The sequence below is a fragment of the Toxorhynchites rutilus genome, chromosome 3, assembly GCF_029784135.1.
Source record: "Toxorhynchites rutilus septentrionalis strain SRP chromosome 3, ASM2978413v1, whole genome shotgun sequence".
Classification (NCBI taxonomy): Eukaryota; Metazoa; Arthropoda; class Insecta; order Diptera; family Culicidae; genus Toxorhynchites; species Toxorhynchites rutilus.
The window spans coordinates 214,052,230-214,077,254 of record NC_073746.1 but is presented as its reverse complement, the minus strand read 5'-3'; the positions used below and the strand labels follow the sequence as shown (position 1 = coordinate 214,077,254).

Here is a 25,025-nt window from a genome sequence, read left to right as displayed (position 1 = left end):
AAACATTTTGGACCTTTCACTAGTCAGTGAAGTAATTGCAATCGATGAATGCTCTCATTGCAATCGATGAATGCCACCCGTCGTTCATGGTCACCTTAAACTGCAGCTCTCCCACGCGTTATACTAATGATGTCTTCGACCTTCAGGAGTATAACTTCGCAAAAACCGATTTCACACAGTTGTCTATCATATTAAATCAAATCGACTGGTCCTCTGTCCTGAACTGCCTCGATATTGATACTGCGGTCCACACATTCACCACATCTGTTCGGCTAGCAATTGCTCAATGTGTTCCGTTGAACCGGCCACCCCAGAAACCGCCGTGGTCGAACGAAGAACTACGTAGAATGAAGAGACGCAGTAAACTCGCTCATAGGACCTTCCGCAGATCTCGCTCTCTTCCAAATAAAATTGTAAAGGGTGTGTCACATCAAATTGCATCATGGAAAAAACGCTGTAGAAATTCGCCCAGTAGACCGATCCTTTTGAAAATTTTAGACAGTAAAATAAAAACTATTAAACAACTTTTGGCATTTTCTTTTTATTCATACTTTGAGCCCAAGCCCGTATGCTCGCACCTTCCTCTTTACCCCGTCCATAAGGTTCTGTACAACGTCAGGCTGTAGTTTTTTTTTGAATAGAAATCCATTTTCTCTTGAAGTCCGCCTCCGATTTGACAACTTTTGGGTTCGTCCGGAGGGCCTGCTTCATAATCGCCCAATATTTCTCTATTGGGCGAAGCTCCGGCGCGTTGGGCGGGTTCATTTCCTTTGGCACGAAGGTGACCCCGTTGGCTTCGTACCACTCCAACACGTCCTTTGAATAGTGGCACGAAGCGAGATCCGGCCAGAAGATGGTCGGGCCCTCGTGCTGCTTCAATAGTGGTAGTAAGCGCTTCTGTAGGCACTCCTTAAGGTAAACCTGCCCGTTTACCGTGCCGGTCATCACGAAGGGGGCGCTCCACTTTCCGCAAGAGCAGATCGCTTGCCACACCATGTACTTTTTGGCAAACTTGGATAGTTTCTGCTTGCGAATCTCCTCTTGAACGCTGAATTTGTCCTCTGCGGAGAAGAACAACAGGCCCGGCAGCTGACGAAAGTCCGCTTTGACGTAGGTTTCGTCGTCCATTACTAGGCAATGCGGCTTCGTCAGCATTTCGGTGTACAGCTTCCGGGCTCGCGTCTTCCTCATCATGTTTTGCCTTTCGTCGCGGTTAGGAGCCTTCTGAACCTTGTATCTACGCAGGCCCTCCCGCTACTTGGTCCGCTGGACGAATGAACTTGACAAATTCAGCTTATTGGCGACATCCCGGACCGAACTTCTTGGATCATGTCTAAACTGCTTAACTACGCGCTTGTGATCTTTTTCACTGACGGAGTATCCATTTTTGCCGTTCTTCACCTTCCGGTCGATGGTTAGGTTCTCGAAGTATCGTTTTAGTACTCTGCTGACCGTGGATTGGACGATTCCCAGCATCTTACCGATGTCCCGATGTGACAACTCCGGATTCTAGAAATGAGTGCGCAGGATTAATTCACGACGCTCTTTTTCGTTCGACGACATTTTTCCAAATTTACGAAAAATTGACATTGAAGCATGGCCAACGTGATCTATACACTCTTATCTAATTATAAGCGAAAGCTGAAGATATAATTCCTAAAAATAAATTTCTACAGCGTTTTTTCCGTGATGCAATTTGATGTGACACACCCTTTATTTCATATAGCTAGCCGCCGTTACAGGCATTTGAACGACCAACTCTACCGCAAATACTCTAGATCAATCGAAAGGAACCTTAAACGAAATCCAAAATCATTCTGGAATTTTGTAAATTCATAACGAAGGGAGACTGGACTTCCAATCTCCTTATCTCTGAATCAAAAAGTTGCAAACACTAGTTCTGAGAAGTGTGAACTTTTCGCCGAATTCTTCCGCTCTATTTTTGAAGTTCGCCAGCGAATGAAGATTCCGCAGACCCACTCCACTTCACTCCATATGACGTGATTCAGCTGGATACGTTTGAGGTCTCAACTGAAGAATTCGTAAAAGCTGTAAAGAAACTAAAATCATCGAATAGTCCCGGCCCAGATGGAATACCAGCATGTGTTATTAAAAAATGCTCTGTCCAACTTATGAAACCACTGCTGCGCATATTCAACTTGTCCATGTCGTTGGCTAAATTCCCGACTGACTGGAAATCATCTTACATGTTTCCTGCCCACTAGAAGGGAAGCAAAACGGATGTCAGATGCTACCGTGGAATCACGTCTCTTTGTGCATGTTCAAAATTGCTGGAGATCATTGTTTCCAACTTTATGTTTAACAGAATAAAAGGACACATTTCTACAAACCAGCATGGTTTCTATTCCGGAAGGAGTGTAACCACAAATGTTACTGAGTTTACCTCGATCTGTCTCAGAAATATTGGTCAGCGCAAACAAGTGGACACAATCTACACCGACTTGAAAGCAGCTTTTGATCGGGTTGACCACTCAATTCTTCTACGTAAACTGTGTAAAATGGGCCCGTCTGAAAATTTTGTTCAATGACTGGAGTCGTATCTCTGTAATAGAGCTCTTGCGGTCAAGGTTGGATCATCAACGTCAGACTGGTTCTGTAATCTCTCAGGAGTGCCTCAGGGAAGCAATCTTGGCCCTCTGTTATTCTCGCTCTACATGAATGACGCAACTTTACTTCTGGAGAACGGGTGCTATCTGATATACGCTGACGACTTTTGCTATCTGATATACGCTGACGAATTTTCGTGATCGTTGATAACGAAGATGATTGTCGTCGGCTTCAGGAGATACTGGACAAGTTTGCATTATGGTGCCGTGCCAACAACATGACCCTCAGCAACATTATCAGCTTCCATCGTAAGAAAGTCCCCCTGCAATTCGAATACACTATCAATGGAACACCCTTATCGCGCGTGCAGACGGTGCGCGATCTCGGAATTACTTTGGACTCGAGCTTAACATTCAAAAACCATCATTCAGAAGTAATTTCGAAGGCACGACGACAGCTTGGTTTTATTGGAAAGGTAACGAAGAAGTTCAAAGATCCCTACACACTGAAATCGCTGTATGTCAGTCTGGTTCGTCCCATTCTTGAGACGGGTTCGATAATCTGGGATCCGTTTCACAGTACCGTAACCGATCGCATAGAGGCCATTCAGCGTAAATTTGTGAGATTTGCCCTTCGCAACTTGCCGTGGAACGATCCGGCCAATCTGCCGCCCTACCAGGACAGATGCCAGTTACTAGGACTGGAAACATTAGAACAAAGGAGGAAGAATGCGAAGGCTGTTTTTGTCGCTAAGCTGCTGAACGCCGAACTCGACGCTCCTAACCTCCTGGCACTAGTAGACATAAACGTTCCTGGCTACGCACTTAGGACCTTCGAATTCTTTTGCCTGCCACGATGGAGACAGGACTACAGTGGTAATGAACCAATACGAGCAATCATGCGTCATTTTAATGCAATTTGATTTTAACTAGAACTCAGCTCAGTTTCGCACAAGGCTACGAAGAAATTAGAATTAAGTACCCTTCATTTAGACTATATAACGTTGGATGAAATAAAACAAATAATAATAATAATAATAATAATAATGAAAAAAAATTCAAAATGGTTTTCGAATGCTCATAACATATTGTTTTGAATCTTCTTCATCCATCACTGAAAGACATTATATTAACAGGTCAAATTGTTGAAATCATAATTAGAAACCATTATTAGGAACAACTTTCGTTCTAGATTTTTTCATTGTTTGCAGAAAACCTTTCAAATTATTGATGTGGATCTTTATTTGATACAATAAAATTGATTTTCATTGATAGTTATCGATTCGAAAATGTGTATTTTTCTCTTACCACTATGAAGGCTAGAGTTGCTGCATTCCTCGAAGCAATAAAAATGATCGTGTAGGGTTGAAGAATAATGATGATAACGAAAGGAGTGTGTCTTGCTAGTATTGTCATTACTGATAATGTCGATGCTACTGATCGTGTAAGGGCCGCTTTATCCTTTGATTATGAAAATGTTTTAATCAACTTAGACTTGTTGACATTTAGTTCTTTCGACATCAGTGTTAAGGGTCCTTTACACGATAAATAATAATGACATTACTTCATCAGAATGACAATAACAATGATCGTGTAAGGTTGACAAAATTGATATGAAGGGCAATAATGATGCAAATCCGGATTTTCTGATCTCGCTCCATCATTACTGTAATAAAGCAGGGACACTATCATTCGAGGTGTCTAGTATACTGTGCGACATCTTGTGTCAAAATCTATGTTTGTGAGCCAATTCACTCTCTATCAGATTAGTGGGCCCAAAGGAATTTAAAATTCTTAAAATTTTAATGAAAGTTATTATTTGCTGTTACTTAAATGCATAAAACACGTAACACTGAACCTTACTTGATCAATTTCCTATTTTTTTTCTGAAATCCCTACTAAAACTCATTAGTATAAAATAAAATTACCACCAGAATAAGTTTTAGCTCAAGATTTTTTCATCATTTACAGAAAACCTGTTGCTTTATTACATAATTACATAAGAAAACCTTTCAAAATATTGATGTGGATCTTTATTTGATACAATAAAATTGATTTTCATTGATAGTTTTTATTTCGAAAATGTGTATATTTCTCTCACGACTATGAAGGCTAGAGTTGCTGCATTCCTCGAAGCAATAAAAATGATCGTATAGGGTTGAAGAATAATGATGATGCCGAATGGAGTGTGTCTTGCTAGTATTGCCATTACTGATAATGTCGATGCTACTGATAGTGTAAGGGCCACATTAGACAGTTGTTCCAGCTCCGATGCACGCTTACGGGAGCGGCGTTTATATTGTGACATATTCACTCGCGTTAAATTTTATCGAACAACCAAAAACAGCAGCAGTTCATGTCTGTTGGGATTTTAAGAGAAATAATTTTTGTCCGTTATTGATGCTCTTTTTGAACAATAGTCTTTGTTCTGGAATCACCTTGTTGTCTAAACAATTCCATTTTGTTATCTAATTTTCAGGGAACACATAGCGGGATACACAATTGTACGATAAATTATTTTCTCCGCTTGATTTTTAAAATTGCTTTCTCTATTTTATTTTATTTTTATCAGCGTAGACATTAAATTTGACGATTCATTCGTCTCCACCACGATTTCTAAAACGTATCGTAGGGTATCCGATTGTGTAGTCTGTGTTTGGGAATACCTACCGAGCTATACAAACGTATGCGACATGATATTGTGAGTAAAAGAGTCACCACAGCTTCATTGGAGTGCCCAAATCGATTAATGTGCGAATCTCGTAAATGACAGCAAATGACTGAGTAATAACTGTGAGTACAAGAGGAAGCTTGTGTCTTCAATTTCGACCAATCAGAACCAATCTTGAAATATATTATTTTCTTCATTGTAAAAAATTATGGAATGCCGGAATCGATTGACGCAAAAATCTTATCAATCCATTATTTAGATTAGTCATTTTTCACGAGGCGATCAATTTTCGTTTTTCAATTTGTACCCCCAATATGTTCCCGAAAGACGTAATCCTACGTCAAAACTAACAAACGGGGTCTTTCTCCATCAATGATTGTGTAATAGACATCGACCGGGGTCGTATTTTCCCTCTCTACCAGTTAAATATTGAATAGTTTGCTGGTCAGACATGTAATGCACGTGTAGCACGCGTATGTTACATAGTTCCCCGTCTCGCACTGTATAACGCATATTACTTTTGATCGAGCCGACCTGCTTGCATAAGCCCATCGTCAGTCGACAGGCAATGCTTGTTTGATAGAGCCATTTTCAGAAAATTACTTCCAGCATGCCCCATTTCTGTGAAAATATGTGAAAATATACTACGACCCAAAGCTGGTTATCAGTAGAAGTAAGTGAATTGCTGTGGCTTCAGTGACCTAGTGATCTCTGGTGTTAGTAGTGATAATAATGCAAACTGTGGTATCAGCCTCCGGTTGAATTTCCTTTTATATTTCTTCGACTAGATAATTATTCCGATTTGCACTGCTATACAATGTATCTTGCCGAATAATGTATCTTTGGCACGTTATCTTGTATTGGCTTTTAAACCAAACACAAAGTGATGTGTTAAGTAGATATAGAGGATTTGGAAGGTTGGAATGAAAAGAGAAGTAACATGCTGAGGTCCTGAAAGTGAACACTATTAACGATGATATAAAGTAAGAATTCTAGCAGAAAGAAACGGTGAAATTCAGCTCATCTTATGGTTTTCAACTAATCGAAAAAATATACGTTCATCTAGGTTTCTTGTGAAGGTAAATTAGATGAAATGTTCGGTTTTCATACAATATTAGCTGACCCGGCAAACTTCGTTCCGCCCAAAATGGATTTTTTTTTGTTATCAATACCTTCAAACATTCACGTTTCCTTGATAAGCGAACGTTCATGGGTCCAATTGATCTTCTATTTGACCCTTTATAATTTTCTTTTACTATAAATTTCTTAGTAATTCTACCAAAACTCGTCATTGTTATATCAAATTAATTTCAGAATTTCATTTGTATGGCAGCCCCCTCAACTTCAGAGAGGGGGCGGAATGTCGAACCACCATAGAAACACCATCACATGCCAAATTTGGTTCCATTTGCTTGATTAGTTCTCGAGTCTTTGTTTTCGAAATACCATAGAAACCCATCGTGCTCTCTAAAACCTTCACATGACAAATTTGATTTCGTTTACTTGATTAATTCTAATTCTCGAGTTATACAGAAATTTGTGTTTCATTCGTTTTTAGGAAAGTTCCGTTTGAAAATTCGAGATGGCAATTTTCATTGGGACTCAAATATAAACCTACCTAGATATATCAACATCGAAAACTTTTTTTTTTGCCGTTATAGCGAAACATTTTAAGCCGTAAATCGAAAACGTGCCCTAATTGAAGAGGGCCGTTGTAGCGAAATGCTGTATAAAGCGCGGCCGTATAACGAGGAATGGGTGTAATATAATTTCTATGTTAGATAGACACTCCTCCCCTCCCTCAGGGGAGATGCAGCAGAATTCGAGAATAAATAATAGGTAAATTTGGAAACATTTGGTCAAATGAAGCTTTTTTTTTGGTAAAATGAAGCACAGCTATCGAATGTTCTATATATATAGATAACACCCAAAAACCATTTGATTATGAATTAGAGGAAGTCTCTGATTACATCGAAGAAAATTACCAATCAAATCGATGTAAGCTTAACTTGGCAGGATTTATTTAGAAGTGTAGAAAACTTTGAAGTTGCAGCGACGACTTTTTACTCGATGATCATTAAAATTATAGAGGAGGAGACACCAACAAGACGAAGAAGGAGAAACTTAAACACAAAATATTCGAATTGGTTTAATAAAAACATAAAGAATCTAAAGAAAACAGAAGACAAATGAAATTTATAAAAACTGCAAACCTGACGCTAATCTCGAAACATATCTGAACATTTGCGAACAGCTCAACTCAACTGCTAAAGGGTGTGTCACATCAAATTGCATCACGGAAAAAACGCTGTAGAAATTTAATTTTTAGGAATTATATCTTCAGCTTTCGCTTATAATCAGATAAGAGTGTATAGATCACGTTGGCCATGCTTCACTGTCAATTTTTCGTAAATTTGGAAAAATGTCGTCGAACGAAAAAGAGCGTCGTGAATTAATCCTGTGCACTCATTTCGAGAATCCGGAGTTGTCACATCGGGACATCGGTAAGATGTTGGGAATCGTCCAATCCACGGTCAGCAGAGTACTAAAACGATACTTCGAGAACCTAACCATCGACCGGAAGGTGAAGAACGGCAAAAATGGATTCTCCGTCAGTGAAAAAGATCACAAGCGCGTAGTTAAGCAGTTTAGACGTGATCCGAGAAGTTCGGTCCGGGATGTCGCCAATAAGCTGAATTTGTCAAGTTCATTCGTCCAGCGGGCCAAGCAGCTGGAGGGCCTGCGTACATACAAGGTTCAGAAGGCTCCTAACCGCGACGAAAGTCAAAACATGGTGGGGAAGACGCGAGCCCGGAAGCTGTACACCGAAATGCTGACGAAGCCGCATTGCATGGTAATGGACGACGAAAACTACGTCAAAGCGGACTTTCGTCAGCTGCCGGGCCTGTTGTTCTTCTCCTCAGAGGACAAATTCAGCGTTCGGGAGGAGATTCGCAAGCAGAAACTATCCAAGTTTGCCAAAAAGTACATGGTGTGGCAAGCGATCTGCTCTTGCGGAAAGCGGAGCGCCGCCTTCGTGATGACCGGCACGGTAAACGGGCAGGTTTACCTTAAGGGGTGCCTACAGAAGCGCTTACTACCACTATTGAAGCAGCACGAGGGCCCGACCATCTTCTGGCCGGATCTCGCTTCGTGCCACTATTCAAAGGACGTGTTGGAGTGGTACGAAGCCAACGGGGTCACCTTCGTGCCAAAGGAAATGAACCCGCCCAACGCGCCAGAGCCTCGCCCAGTAGAGAAATATTGGGCGATTATGAAGCAGGCCCTCCGGAAGAACCCAAAAGTTGTCAAATCGGAGGCGGACTTCAAGAGAAAATGGATTTCTGTTCAAAAAAAACTACAACCTGACGTTGTACAGAACCTTATGGACGGGGTAAAGAGGAAGGTGCGAGCATACGGGCTTGGGCTCGAAGTATGAATAAAAAGAAAATGCCAAAAGTTGTTTAATAGTTTTTATTTTACTGTCTAAAATTTTCAAAAGGATCGGTCTACTGGGCGAATTTCTACAGCGTTTTTTCCATGATGCAATTTGATGTGACACACCCTTTAAAAAAGCCTGTGAAAATTGACGATACCGTGGGAAATGACCCGGTAAAACTTTGCAATCTCTTTGCCCCATTTTTTCAAGAAGTTTCTATTGAAACAGCAGAGGAGGACCGAGATTGTGATTTCTTTGCATTTCTTACAGAATTTCCATGTGATGTTGGCGTCAGTCAACTAACTTACATTGAAATTTTTGACGTATTGAATAAGCTTGACGTCTCAAAAGGACCAGGTCCTGACGGAATTCCACGGTTTTTTTTAAATTTGGCATCTGAATTAACCCATCAACTTTTATGGCTTTTCAATAAGTCATTGGAATCAGAAAGATAACTAAAAATATGGAAAAACCAATATTCAAATTGCGTAATAGAGTCGATGTAAGAAAATATCGTGTAGTAGCAATTATTTCTTGCATTCCAAAACTCTTTGAAGCCATAATAAACCAAAAACTAATTCAACAACTAAAGACACGAATTACGAATAAGCAACACGGTAACAACAACAAATTTGCTGGAATTTGTCACATTCAATTTGAATTCAGTGGATAATGGTAATCAAGTTGAAGCTCTATACACTGACTTTAGTAAGGCTTTCGATCGTGTTGATATACCCTTATTCCTTCTTAAACTTAAAAAAATAGGGAAAGAAGTTAAGCTATTGAAATGGCTAGAATATTATTTGACTGACCGCATGCAAATAGCCCATCAATAAATGTTAACGAGTAAGAGACTTAGGCGTGGTCTTAGATTCGAAACTAACCTTCGTTGATCATTATAATACGATAATATGTTGAGCTTCATCAAACGCTTTAGCTACCATTTCCAGGATGCATAAACAAAAAAAAACATTGTACGTTACATACGTCAGATCAATTCTCGAATATTGTAGTATTGTATGGTTCCCCTACATAACTTCACACAAAGACAGAATTGAATCTGTACAAAAACAATTTTTATTATTTGCACTTCGTAAACTAGGCTGGTCTTCATATCATCTCCCTCCATATGAGGCACGTTGCGTGATAATCAATATGTAAACCTTAAAAGAACTTCGGAACTATGCCATGATTCTATTTTTATTGACAACATATCACAACGAGTGGAAGAAGAAAGAAGAAGAAATATTAGGAAACCTAAATTTTTATGCACCCATTAGACACCTGAGTAACCCTAACATTTTCTACATAGATTACCGAAGAACGAATTGTACCAAATATAGTCTTATTAAACGTATGATGAGCCTCTGTAACGAAAACAGTGAAATAATTGATGTCACCATGTCATGGTCAATGCTTCAAGACTATCTGAATAGAATAAGATATAGTTAAATTTCACTGTAATTTTGGGCAGTATGTTTAGTCTACGCTGGTTTGATGAAATAAATAAATAAATAAAAAACTAAAAGTGGGTTATATCTTTGATATAACCGCAAGATGTACGTAGGGCTAATGTTGACTTAGCAATAAATAAGTAACAAGCATATAAATTTTAGACATTTCATCTTTCGAATAAAATGATTATCATACCACTTCGTTTAGCCGGAAAAGAATTATTAACGCTTAAAGGGGGAATGGATTCCTCCTCGGAAATACCAAGCGCAAATAGTATCCACTCCCCTAGCCCCGACAATTAGAATCATCGTTGATCCGGAGCAGGATTATTTACACTTGAGAAGGAATGGATTCCTCCTCGAAATTCCACAGCAAAAATAAGACCCCCTTCCCAACAATTCCAACTTCCCAATAACGACGATCGATTGCAGCAAATTCTAAATTCTTTTCGAAGTAAATCGCGGATTTCTTCTATTTATTTCCTCCTGGCCTATCCGAAACCACTTCAGGTTATGGGCCCAGGTCGCACTGTGTCGGAAAAATAGTCGGAAGTACCGTTTTTGCGTTTTCGGAATGAAGGAGGAAAAATTCGATCGTGTGTTGTTGCCATTGTTCGATGGCTCGAACTTCGCTGCCTGGAAGTTCAGGAAGCAGATACTCTTGGAAAAGCACGAGCTCGTAGAGTGCGTCGAGACATATGCCGAGGCGGTGGAGAAGTTGATTGTGAAGGAGGGCGACTCGAACGAGGAGAAAACTGCGAAGGCGAGGAAACTGAAAAGCGCATGAAGAAAGATCGCAGGTGCAAATCGCTGTTGGTTTCTAGGATCCACGACACGACACTCGAATATATCCAGCGGAAGAAGTTTCCCAAGGACATCTGGGATGCTTTGAACCGCGTATTCGAGCGCCACAGCATCGCTAGCAGGATGCATTTGAAGCGGGAGATGCTGCAGCTGCGATTCGAAAGGGGAAGCCTACAGCAACATTTTCTTCGCTTCGATAAGCTAGTACGTGAGTATCGTTCGACGGGTGCAGATCTGGGCGATCTGGACGTAGTTTGCCATCTTCTACTGACGCTTGGCACTGCGTACGCCGGGGTCGTGACGGCACTCGAAACGATCTCGGAAGAAAACCTGACACTCGAATTCGTCAAATGTCGCTTACTGGATGAAAAAACAGGAGGTGGGTTATATCTGTGGTATAACCGCAAAATTGACGTAGGAATATCGTTGATTTGGTGATCATTTGTTTGAAGTTAAATCTGAATCCATTCTGAATGAATGAATAAATGAATATTTGGGGGTACTCGAAAACGAGTGTATTTCAGAGCGGCGCTCGCTTATATACCGATTGGTGATTTCAATAGCCTGTTTTGAAATCAACAAGTTTTTGGATCAAAAAGTAACATGTATATAACGCGTAGACATTCTATCTTCCAAATGAAGTGTTTATCATGCCATTTCTTTCAGTTGTTTGGGAGCTATTAACGCTCAAAATCTCGGTCTCCAGCGTAACGCATTCGTTTTCGAAACTTTGATTTTACACCCCGGTATAGAAATGAAAAACGTAGTCCTACGTCAAAACCAAGCGGCAAGGTATGGAATTGTCACCCTCGCCGAGCGGAGAAGCCACATTCAGCGGAACGAAGCAGTTGAAGAAGAAAAAGTTTATCTGTTTTCACTGCAAGAAGGATGGTCACAAGCAAGCTGCCAGGTTCTGCCAAAAGACCAGCGTACTCGATGGTACATTGATTCCGGCGCGGAGGATCATCTCGTGCGGAACAAGGCATTGTTCAGCTAGCTGCATCGATTGAAGAATCCGATTGAGATTGCAGTGGCGAAGGACGATTGTGGCGGAACACGCCGGCACTGTGAAGATTATATCGATGGTGAACGGTAAAAAGATTGACTTGTACAATCGAAGGTGCTTTGTGCTTTGGGAACAAAATAACGGTGCAACTTATTTTCTGTGATGAAGGTGGAGAAAGCCGGATGCGTGTTGTGTTCGAGTCTGGAAAAGCGAAAGTGTACCACGGTTCCGAAATCGTCGCGAATGCGATTCGACATGAGAAACTGTATGACCTGGACTTTTATTCGAACAAGAAAGTTGTTATCGATGCTTTATTGTCATGTGGCCGGATCAGGAAGAACTCAGAGTTGTGGCACCGACGTTTCGGCCACCTGAACGACAACAGTCTGAAGCAACTGGTGCAGTGCGAAATGGTGTCGGGAATGAACATGAACTCCACAAGTGACAATCGGGACGTTATTGTATGTGAATCGTGCTTCGTAAGTAAGCAAACGAGACAACCGTTCTCCACTTATGTTGCCAAGCGATCGTCGCGTGTACTGGAACTCGTGCACACGGACGTCTGTGGACCTGTGACACCGGTTGGGCTGTTTGGAGTGAGGTATTTCGTCACCTCCACGGACGGCTATAGCCACTTTACGGTCGTCTACCTGATGCAGACCAAGGACCGGGTAAAGTAGTATTTCGAAGAGTACGAGGCCTGGGTCACAGCGAAGTTCGGTCAGAAAATCTACCGCCTGAGATGCGGTAACGAGACAGAATATAAGAACAAGCGGTTCCTGAAATTATGTCGTAGTAAGGGAGTTCAAGTCGAATGGACCGTCCCGTACACTCCACAACAGAACGGACAGAGCGAGCGACTCAATCAGACGCTTGTCTAGAAGGCGAGAGCGATGTTGGAAGACCAAAACAATGACAAGCGGTTTTGGGGACAGGCTGTGCTGACGGCAGCTTATCTCACAAATCGTAGTCCTACGAACGCATTGGATACGAAGCAAACTCCGTTTGAGCGTTGGGAATCTCGGAAGCCGAATGTATCTCATGTTCGAGTGTTCGGCTCTTCGTTCATGTTCCGGGTGAATTGAGACGGAAGTTGGATCAGAAAGCCTGGAGCGGCATCTTTTTGGGGTACAGCAACAACGCATACACAGTATGGAATCCGGCGGAGCAGCTGATCATGGTAGCGCGTGACGTGGTCTCTGTTGAAGGCAAGGATTCGTCGGAAGTTGGTAGGCCAAATCGATGCGATGCTGAGGAAGTTGAAGACGGCAATGCTGAAGATGCCGCGGACGGTGTTAGCGTTGGCTAACCAGAGCTAAAGGCACATCCATCAAATGGATGTCAAAACCGCCTTTTTGAACGGTGAACTGGCCGAAGAAATCTTTATGGCTCAACCAGACGGGTTTAAGCAGGGGAGAGGACTTGTATGCCGGCTGAATCGTGCATCGTACAGCCTAAAGCAAGCGTTACGAGCATGGAATGAGAAGTTCCATCGGTTTGCGGAATGGGATTCCGGCGAAGCGCAAGCGACCTGTATCTCTACACGCTTGGATCGGGATCAGGTAATCCTAGTGCTATAAGCTGACGACACCCTTATAGCAAGTCCGTCGTTGAAAGTTCTGCAGGATAACAAGCGGAGACTATCGGAGCAGTTTGAAATGACGGATGTAGGCGAAGTAAAGCAGTTCCTGGGTATGAGAATCGAGCGTGATTTCGAAGCTTGAGTGCTGAAAATAAGCCAACTATCTGGAAGAGTTACTCAAACGCTTTGACATGAGCGAGAGCAAACCGAGGTCGACGACGATTGATTTTTTTTAATTCTTTATTGACGTAGGACTACGTCTTTCATTTCTATACCGGGGTGTAAAATCAAAGTTTCGAAAACGAAAGCGTTACGCCGCAGACCGAGATTTTGAGCGTTAATAGCTCCTAAACAACTGAACGAAATGGTATGATAAACACTTTATTCGAAAGATAAAATGTCTACGCGTTATATACTTGTTACATTTTCATACAAAAACTTGTTTCAATAGCCTTAAAATTGCTTTCAAAACAGGCTATTGAAACCACCAATCTGTATATAAGCGAGCGCCGCTCGTAAACCCACTCAGTTATAATTGAACAGCGACTGGAGTATGTTGTCGCTGTTGTGATGAAGCTAACTTCGTTTATCATGAAAGCGCTGATGAACGGTGTTACCAAGAGCCTGTTTGTACACTTTAGGCCAGAAGGGAATCCATCAGGAGGAGAGTGATGCCACGGTTCCGCTTGAAACTTCGGAGCAGCCGCCACACACACACACACACGCGCGGAACTCTCGTTGCATATCAGTTCCCCTGGGAATTGAAAAATACATTCATGCGAAAGAGTTTATTTTAATGTTTTCTATCCATACAACACTGCAACCAAATACATTTGGTTTTGTGGATTTTCAATCAATCGCAATTGACAGGAAAGCTTCTATTATTTTTCCCCATCAGTAGATAATTTTCGTATCCAATATTGGATGCATAACATGAAAAACGGTAAAATTTTCACATCGCCAAAATCATGTAATTTTCGAGTAATTATCTGCTTCCTACTCATATAATGCTGCGACCAAATACTTTTCGTTTTGGATTTTTCAATCAAGTGCAATCAAAGTAAGACCACGTCTTTCGGCAATTTATTAGAGGTGCAATGAATCTTGAGGAATTCCCGCTCTACGCGCACTGGCAAACGATGTTTACTCAACAATTTCTCAAATGAGAAATGTGTGTTGTGCGAAAGGATTAGCGAGCGCAAAAACGACAAACGGAAGAAAGAGATGTTTGGAGGTTGAAGAAAATTGGCAGAAAACATCTTCATTTTATCTTTCGAATAATTTGATTCATACCACTTCGTTTTGCCAGAAAGAGATTATTATTGCTCAAAGGAGGAATCGAGTCCTCCGAGGAAATTACCCAGCGCAAATTAGAGTCGACTATCGATTGCGGCATTCGTACACAAATAATTTTATTTCTTCGATATGGGGAAATATTCATTACATAATGTCATGTATTTCATATTCTTCGTTATCAAATCCATATCCATGGCTCCTATCGGTATCGAATTATCATCGACACAACGATTTTCGTTAAATGCTTCTTCAGTTCGGCCTGTAAAAAACTTTTCTGAACTCTTATCCATCAAATTTGGAGCCCTGAAAAGAGCCGTTGATTATATGCTAAGCTAATATAGCACGCTCTCCACGGATACGATGGGCCAGCTGGATGTCCTTGGGCATGATGTGACGCGTTTTGCATGGATAGCACACAAATTGGTATCTTCGAATAGGCCTCCTGCAGTGTCATAACCGCGGAACTTTGGAAGCGCAAATCGGTTTTGAAGTCCTGAGCAATTCCACGAATCAAATGCTGCAAAGGTAGATTGCAGATCAGCAATTCGGTCGACTTCTGATAGCGACGAATTTCACGCAAAGTTCCCGGTCGATAGCGATGTGGTCACACTTCCCGCAGCTGCTGCATTTATCCGAGCTGCTTTTGTGGTCCTTTACCACCGAAAGACTAACGAGCTGTGTGCTTGGTCCCGATGAAACGAGTCCTCACGGTGCGATAGTAGAGTAAGAAATGAACGAAAGCAAAGGAAGCATCATATTATAAACCATAAAAGTATAAAATGTAAACTCCACCCTCTTTATTATATTCGTAGCTTAGCCTGAGAGAGAAACGAATATCATCGAAGTAAGTATACAGTAATGTATTTGAATCCGGACACTTTGCGTTACATTTAATATCATACTGCAGCCACAACATTTTGTGCATGTTGAATTAATACGATTGATAAGTAACTATCAAGTAACTATCAGTAACTATATTAGTAACTATTAATCGCATAAATTCAACATGAAAAAAATGTTATGGCTGTGGTATGATATTGAATGTAATGCAAAGTTTCCGGATTCAAAAACATTACTGTAAAAGAGAGTTAACTCGACTGAAAATTTTTCAGTTCGGCCTGCAAAAACGAAATTAATTGGAAGAGTACAGCATAATGCATAGACGTGAGTATGAGCTTCCCCATCTTACATTCCAATAAGATTAATGGGTTTCCAAGAGGGCGCGCTACATACGGATACGAATGATTTCAATAACCTGTTTTCGAAGCTATTATTAAGCTATTGAAACAATTTTTCAAGTCAATAGCTAGCAATCATATAACTCTTGGACACTTTATCTTTTGTATGAAATTTGTATGAAATGATCCGAAGCAAAATGAATCACGCTTAAAGAAGGGATGGATTTTTTCTTGGAATTCACTCAGCAAAAATAATCCCCTCGTCCCAACAATTAAAAACGACAAACGGCCAACAGTTTCATCAAAGTGATTTCTTCTTAGTAAGCGATCGATCGTGAGTTCAAAACTCAGTTCAAAACTTGACCATCTTTGTGTTGTTACAGAATAGCTAGGTCCACGCAACAATCATCAGCGATGGAGATCGATCCACGGTCGAAATAAGATCGATTCATCCATACAACTGCTCTGCTCTGCAAGACACATCGGGCTGCTGTTCTATAAATAACTCAATAATGATCAATCAACTGTCTCCGTTGTCCGGTGGTCCAACTGGATAATGTAAGAACAGAAAGAATGCTCTTACGCTTAAATGGCTACTGTGTGAATGTACCATATGTAATGGTATAGAAGGAATACTGGCGAACGGCAACTGTGTAATGTGCTAATTATAGATATGATAACCATGTGACATGTACACGATTAAAATTCGGCTCTGTTACAGCTAAAATGCTAATGAGCCTTAAATAAATAAATGGGATTAAAAAAAAGTGATTTCTTCGATATGGGGATACATTCACTACATCATGTCATGTATTTCATATTCTTCATTATCAAATTCATATCCATGGCTCCTATCGGTATCGAATTATCATCAACACAACGATTTTCGTTAAATGCTTCTTCAGTTCGGCCTGCAAAAAACTTTTCTGAACTCTTATCCATCAAATTTGGAGCCCTGAAAAGGGCCGTTGATTTTATGCTAAGCTCTCCTCGGATACGATGGGCCAGCTGGATGTCCTTGGGCATGATGTGACGCGTTTTGCATGGATAGCACACAAATTGGTATCTTCGAATAGGCCTCCTGCAGCGTCATAACCGCGGATCAGCAATTCGGTCGACTTCTGATAGCGACGAATTTCACGCAAAGTTCCCGGTCGATAGCGATGTGGTCACACTCCCCGCTGCTGGTGCACTTATCCGAGCTGCTTTCGTGGTGCTTTACCACCGAAAGACTAACGAGCTGTGTGCTTGGTTCCACACAAACGAGTTTTCAATCAATCGCAATTAACAGCTCGTTAGTCTTTCGGTGGTAAGGCACCACGAAAGCAGCTCGGATAAGTGCACCAGCCGTGGGGAGTGTGACCACATCGCTATCGACTGGGAACTTTGCGTGAAATTCGTCGCTATCAGAAGTCGACCGAATTGCTGATCCGCAATCTATTTTTGCAGCATTTGATTCGTGGAATTGCTCAGGACTTCAAAACCGATTTGCGCTTCCAAAGTTCCGCGGTTATGATGCTGCAGGAGGCCTATTCGAAAATAACAATTTGTGTGCTATCCACGCAAAGCGCGTCACATTATGCCCAAGGACATCCAGCTGGCCCATCGTATCCGAGGAGAGCGTGCTATTAGCTTAGCATAAAATCAACTGCCCTTTTCAGGGCTCCAAATTTGATGGATAAGAGTTCAGAAAAGTTTTTTACAGACAAACTGAAAGGAATATTTTCGTTTGGACGCCATTCAGCATCGAGAAAATTTCGGAAAGATCTAATCGTTGCTGAAAAATAATCTGCCAGTTCCCTGGGAATTGACAAATACATTCATGCGAAAGAGTTTATTTTAATGTTTACTAACCATATAACACAGCGACCAAATATTTTTCAATCAAGTGCTATTAACAGGTGGTTATCGAGTTAGCAATAACCACTGGAGAGCTGGAAAGAACTAATCATTGCTGAAAAATAATCTGCCAGTTCCTCTGGGAATCGAAAAATACATTCATGTGAATGAGTTTATTTTAATGTTTTCTATCCATGTTACACTGCGACCAAATATTTTTGAATCAAATGTTACTAACAGGTGGTTATCGAGTTAGTATTAACCACTGGTGGGCTTCGAGTATCGAGGAAAATCTGAAAAGAATTAATCGTTGCTGAAAAATACTCTGCCAGTTCCCCTGGTAATTGAAAAATACATTGATGCGAAATAGTTTATTCTAATGTTTTCTATCCATATAACACTGCAATCAAATACATTTGGTTTTGTGATTTTTCAATCAATCGCAATTAACAGGAAAGCTTCTGAAAATTATTCTTCCCCATCAGTAGGATATTTCCGTATCCAATATTGGATGCATAAAACCTTGTGCCTCCAACGTAACGCTCTCGTTTTCGAAGTCCCCCAAATATTCATTCATTCAGAATGAATTCAGATTCAACTTCAAACAAATGATCTCTAAATCAACAATAGTCCTACGTCACTCTTGCGGTTATACCATAGATATAACCCACTTCTTGTTTTTTAGAGATTTTCAGCCTCCTGGGCTAGTTCGTCTCAGCAAAAACGGCCGAAACCATGCCGCGATGTGCGCTTACTATAATTCATTTTACATGCACATACGGATAAGCAATTAAAAATAAAACAATAAACAAAAAACAGATTTCGTCACGAGAAGTTCCACGCGTTTGAGCTTTTTTTTCCCTTTTCGTTTAACGAGAATGTCCGTTTACCATGGCCCCAGGCCACAGGTGGGGAATCCGCGCCGCGCGAAGATGTCGACTGTTCTTGTTCCCCTTATCGTGAAGGGAAAGGAACAAGGATCTTCGATTTGATCATAAGTTTTTGTTTAAATTTTAAAAAAACAGATCGGCATCTTTCAAAAAACGGAGCAGTGCAGCAGTTCGTGAAGGGTCGTCGCCAAGCACATCACGAATGCTCCCGCTGATCCCGTGTAAGTTCCGGAGGTTCTCGTACTTTGGGCAAACACAGACGATGTGTTCGACTGAATTGCGAACATCGCACAAGTCACAAGTCATTGAGAATCGTCTGAAGTTGGGTAAGGCGGATGAGAAGCAGAGAACCGATAAACCGTATCGTGAACTCGTAGGCTGTCTAATGTACGCATCACTCGACCGGATCTGTCGGCAGCGATAAACTTTTTTAGCCAGCTTCAGGCTTGGCCTGGCGAAGAACACACACTAAACTATGGAACTATTTGAAAAGTACTGCGGTACGTGCAAGGAACGCTAGATGTAGGGCTTGTGTATCGGAAGCAGCAGAGCTCTCGATTGCTGGAGGTGTTTTCAGATGCCGATTGTGCGAACAGCAGTGTGGATCGGCGTTCTGTGAGCGAATGTGTCTGTAGGGTATATGGGTGCAGCGTGAGTTGGATGACCCGAAAGCAACACACTGTTGCGCTATCATCTACGGAGGCCAAGCTGGCAGCGCTCTGCTTGGTCACTTGTCACGTCGTCTGGATGAGAAGATTGCTTAGCGATTTGGGGAAACGTTTAGAGCAAGCGGTACCCGTATTCGAGGACAATCAGTCCATCATCCGCATCGTCGGAGATTCGAAAGATTATAGTAGACTCAAACATGTGGACACAAAATTTCATTTCGTACGTGATCTGGTGCAGCAAGGAGTGATCGATATCTGCTTCGTACGATCGTCGGACCAGCTAGCAGACATCATGACAGAGAGTTTGCCGGTTGCTACCTTCAGAGGATTTTGCGGTAAGTTGGGATTGGAGCGGCAGCAGGCTACCGTGGTTAAGCAGGGGTGTGTGTAAAGAGTGTAATCAAAGTACCCATGGTTGCCCCCACATTTCTACGTCTCTACGTAAATGTCAAATCATTAGTATAAACAAACAGACAAAAGTGTAGAAACACGTTTTTCATAGAATAAATTCTTTTCGAAGTACATCGCGGATTTCTTAAGTTTATTCCCTCCTGGCCTATTCGAAACCACAATTCAAGATTTAGGATTCGACCGATTACTCGCGGTTTACTCGAGGGGCAACAATTTTTGTGGAACTGGTCAGGTAAGGGATATGGATGCCGCACGCACATTCAGCCAACGATATAAGACGGATAAAACGGATAGAGCTTCTGCGCCAGTTTTTCGTCATACCGCGTTCCGTGTCATGATGCACGTTGCAGCGGGAAAAAAGATGAAGGTTAAGCAGTTCGTCATAAAACCGGCGTCAAACCGGAAATCAAACACTAAAGCCATCATCATCACATGTTCAATACAAAAGATTAGCAATCTATTTCATCCTCGACGACCAAACTGTTTCCTGAAACAGAAATTTCTACACAACTCGAGACTAATGAAGCTGATGGACCCAAATTTGGCATGTGGAGGTTTCAGAGGGCAAGAAATGTTTCTATGGTGGTTCGACAATCCTCTTTCCTCTCTAAGAGAGGCTGCCATACAAATGAAACACACATTCTTTCATAACTCGAGAACTAATCAAGCTAATGGAGTCGAATTTGACATGTGGAGGTTTTAGAGAGCAAAAGATGTTTCTATGGTGGTTCGACACTCTTCACCCTCTTTAACGCTTAACTCGAGCAAGGAATCGTCCGATTTGAGTTGTTTTATTTTATTATATTTTTTGTATCAAACATGTATTCCATGTAACGGAGAAACATATTATTTGCGAGTCAGATTATTTTCAGACTTTTCCCCGTTACATGGAATAAATGTTTGATACAGAAGATATGATAGAATGAAGAAAGGCCTAAATCGGACAATTCTTTTCTCGAGTTTTGCTCTTATCAACACATTCGGCGATCCATTTTTATTTATATAGATAGAAGATGATATAGGAGTACGTTTTATCACATTAAAATCCATTTCCATTTTCAAACGAAGATCAATTTCGTTAGCACAAACATCAAATGGACTAAAAACGCTTGTCAATATGTAATTGAATTGAATTTTCCGAAATTTTCAGAGCTTCCGAAAATTTTCAATTGGCTGGAATATGTTTGGCTCCTTTCCAGAGGAGGAAGGGGTGTCATACCATCATAGAAACAATTCTCGTACCCAAAAACCCTCACATCCCAAAGTTGGCTCCATTTACTTGATTAGTTCTCGAGTTATGCAGAAGTTTGTGTTTCATTTGTATGGCAGCCCCATGTCCTCAGAGAGAGTTGAGGAGTGTAGATTAACCATAGAAACGTTTCGTTTCCCCTAAAACCTTCGCATGTCAAATTTGGCTCCGTTTGCTTGATTAGTTTTCGAGTTATGCAGAAATTTGTCTCTTATTTGTACGGCAGCTCCCCCTTAGAGAGGGGGAAGGAGTGTCTAACCACCATTGAAACATTTATTGTATCTTGAAACCTTCATATGCCTAATTTGGTTTCATTTACTTGATTAATTCTCGAGTAATGCAGAAATTTGTGTTTCATTTGTATGGCAGCCCTCCCTTAGAGAGAGGGGTGGAGTGTCTAACCACCATAGAAACATTTATCGCACCCTAAAATATCCACATGCCTAATTTGGTTTCATTTGCATAATTAATTCTCGTGTAATGCAGAAATTTGGGTTTCATTTGTATGAAGTCCGCCTGCTATTGATGTCAATGCGCCCCTCATTTGAGCTAACTTTTAATCAACCACCAGATGATTATTTGGTACGTACTTAGATCTTTTCTGAATTACAGGGTGGGGGAAAAAGAAATGTCGTATTTCTGATCGAAATTTGACGCTTTATTTAACATGCTTAAAATTATCCAATTTAAGTCAAATATGCGCCGTTTTGTTTGCAAACTTGTTGCCATTTAGAAGGCAACTTCATTATCCCCACCTTATAACCCCCACCCCCTCCTTATGTGCAAAAAACTCAGACAGCCAGTTTTCGCAAGTCTCTTTTCAGGCCAACTTAGTATCACCAAGAGCGTTTTGCATGGACCGGAAGGGAAGAGATGATAATCATTTGGAGCCAGGTCCGGACTATACAGTGGGAGCAATAGGACATTCCATCCGAGCTCCCGTAGCTTCTGGCGGGTCATCAAAGATGTGTGAGGCCGAGCGTTGTCCTGCTGGAAAACAACACCATTTCTATTGATCATTTCTGGTCGCTTTTGGTCAATCGCCTGCTTCAAACGGTCAAGCTGCTCATAAACGGGTCCATAAACTACACGATTTTTTTCGGCCGCCTTCGTTGTAGTTTTACCTCGCAGGTAGTAAAAACGTAAAATATGGCGAATTTCTTGCTTGGTGGACTCCATCTTTGACGCGCTATAACTTGAGACTGAGAAGGACAATCACAACACTGTCAAAACGACACTTGTAGCAAAGATTGTCGTCTTAAAATAGCCGTATAGTATAACCCGATGCGATAAGTACAACCCAATATAACGCTTACAAATATTGTAGACATCATGCTTGCATACCATTTGTATCAGATTTATATATCTAAATCATGTAATTAATGCATCTCAATGATCGCAATTCATATCATGGTTTGTGCACATGATTACTATGGCAGCCGCTAGGCGAATGTGTTGAGGGCTGTTTATCTCGAATTTAAAGTAACCGCATAAATTTCCACCACCTCGAAAAAACACCCTATGCAAAATATCAGCTCAATTGGACTTAAGGGCGAGTGGCGTAAAGCTGTCAATGTTTGAGTTTTTTGAAAATCGAATAATCACCCAAGGGGAAAGTAAAGGAAATCGGGGTTTTCGAAAAAAAAAAATATGCCAAATGTCTTAAAATTGCATGAAACGTCGAGACTACTGTCATCTCGAAGATTTTTATTTTTTTTTCACAAAATCCACACTCTGGGTCTTTTTTTCTGAAACGTCGATATTTTCTGTTATCTCGAATACAAATTTTGAATAACCGAATGGTTGTTTTTCCATACGAAAAGTCGATTTTCGACAAAATTTTTTTTTTTGAGATATCTGTAAATCTCGACGTGTCACGTAATTTTAAGACATTTAACATAAAAAAATTGAAAACCCCGATTTCCGATGATTTTTCTGTTTTTAAAAAACTCTAATTTCAACGTCTGCGATATTAGCAAATGAAGTCCGATTGAGCTAATAGTGTGCATTAAGTATTTTATCGTGTAAATCAACATTTCGCACGAAGTTGCATATGAAAAATCGAGATGATCATTTTCATTCTCACCAGTTGCGTGGAAACACCCTAAAACGGACAAACCAACATCATTTACCCTACGTGGGAGAATCTTTGTTTCATATATGCGAAGGAGAGGTGCAATCTCAAATATGTGTAAGCCCTGATATGAATAATAAATGAAAAATAAGATTATACAGTATATCGAATAAACAACACGTACTTAATACTCATGTACTCGCGCGAAAAATCGTAACTCGTGTACTCACAGAGTATTTTTAAGCGTTATTGGTATTTACTCGAAGGAAAAGATATAATTAAATGAAAAAATTCGAAAAAATATATTTTCTTTAACTTCATTCAGTCTTAATAGTCATTTAATTCAGCCACCTCATCCATTCTCGGTCTGTCAGACCTATGCGCGAGTATAGGAAGGTTAATCAACTTAAACAATCGGGTACTACAAAACACAAGCATAACGAATACATAGGAGAGGTGCGGGTATAACGGACAGTGGGGGTGTAATGGACAGGTGGTTGATTTGTATAGTTGCATTATGAATTTCAAATTTCTGTTGATGGGAACTCATTCTACATGCTATTATGTAATATTTAAACCATCCTATGACAATAAATACTGATCGAAAGCGGAATAGGGGAACAAAAACCGAAAATTAAACATGATTCCGCATATGGATGTAATTTTCGAACCTGTCCATATTCGCCCCACTACATGTCCATTATACCCGCATCGTTTAAAATGTCCTACTTTCCGGCTTGTTTTAATTTCAGCAAAAAAAATAGAAAAACACTTTTTTATAAAAATTTGGCCAATTATTTCGAAAACCAGTATATTGAACTTTTAAGTTTTGGAAAACATTAGTGTCTAAAGATACAAATTCCCCTACTATTGGTCAACTATAAATAATGAGAAGTATTCCATCTTTGATTGGAGTGATGGATCAGCCTCCTGATTGTTACTTTTTTTTTTTGTATTTAAATAAATTTTTGTAATTAAAGGACACACGTGTAGCAATGCATTTCGGAATAGTTTTCTTCATCGACGCCAACCACTCGGTCGCGGAAGCAACACAGCCATCCTTATAATCTGATTAAAGAGCAAAGCTCGATCGATACTAATTAAGTTATCTCTTTCCCCGCCCAAAGGTAGTACAATGTAGAACCTGACACCGCGTTGCTACCGCGGTATCACGTCGGTAGTCGTCAGCCAGAACGATAGTATCTCTCGGTACCACTGGAACGCGATTTGTGTGACATTCAGTGTTTCTCCTTAACAGATGATGGAAAGTGTACAGAGTGGAGTAGTTAAATGCGGCGGATATCGTTACGATGATGGAACGCGCTATATCGGAGATTGGAACCAACGGGGCCAGAAACACGGCATGGGATCAATCATGTTCTCCGATGGAACACGGTACGATGGTGCATTCAGCAATGGGGTGTGCTCGGGACTGGGAGTCATGGTAAGAAAATGAAACCTGTTCGTTATTTGCTAAGCTCAATGGTCTTATTCTTCGCTTTGCAGTGTTTCCCTGATGGTGCCAAGTAAGAGATGCAAATCATGTTTCCATAATAAAGCATATAATTCTTAAAAACTATCAACAGATACGAAGGAGAATTCATGCAAGGCTGGTTCCATGGACATGGAGTTTTTTGGCGATCTGATGGCATGAAGTATGAGGGCGAATTCCGCGGAGGGCGTATCTGGGGCCTCGGGCTGATTACATTTAGTGATCAGAGTCATGGATTTCCACGTAACGAAGGTTTCTTCCAAGATTGCCGATTAATGCGAAAAAAACGATGCATGGAAGTGATACAACGCGCTCAAAAAGTAGCTCTGATGGCTAGGGCCCAATGTGATCAAGGAAACTGAACAAATAAAAAAAACTGAAAGTCGAAAAAAACATTCATTTTTC

At 40.8% G+C, this 25,025-nt stretch overlaps 2 protein-coding genes across 2 annotated transcripts in view; one reads left to right on the top strand and one right to left on the bottom strand.

The window, feature by feature from the left end:
- The window catches only part of LOC129776726 (MMS19 nucleotide excision repair protein), a 56,666-nt gene that overhangs the window by 6,423 nt on the left and 25,218 nt on the right, over window positions 1-25,025 (bottom strand). The gene's annotated exons all lie outside the window — the stretch shown is intronic.
- Window positions 5,764-25,013, top strand: LOC129776727 (MORN repeat-containing protein 4 homolog). The gene is made up of 4 exons (XM_055782545.1): window positions 5,764-5,911; window positions 24,256-24,572; window positions 24,635-24,654; window positions 24,715-25,013. Exons 2-4 carry the CDS (start codon window positions 24,387-24,389, stop codon window positions 24,980-24,982), a joined length of 474 nt encoding a protein of 157 aa, XP_055638520.1. The 5' UTR covers window positions 5,764-5,911; window positions 24,256-24,386; the 3' UTR covers window positions 24,983-25,013.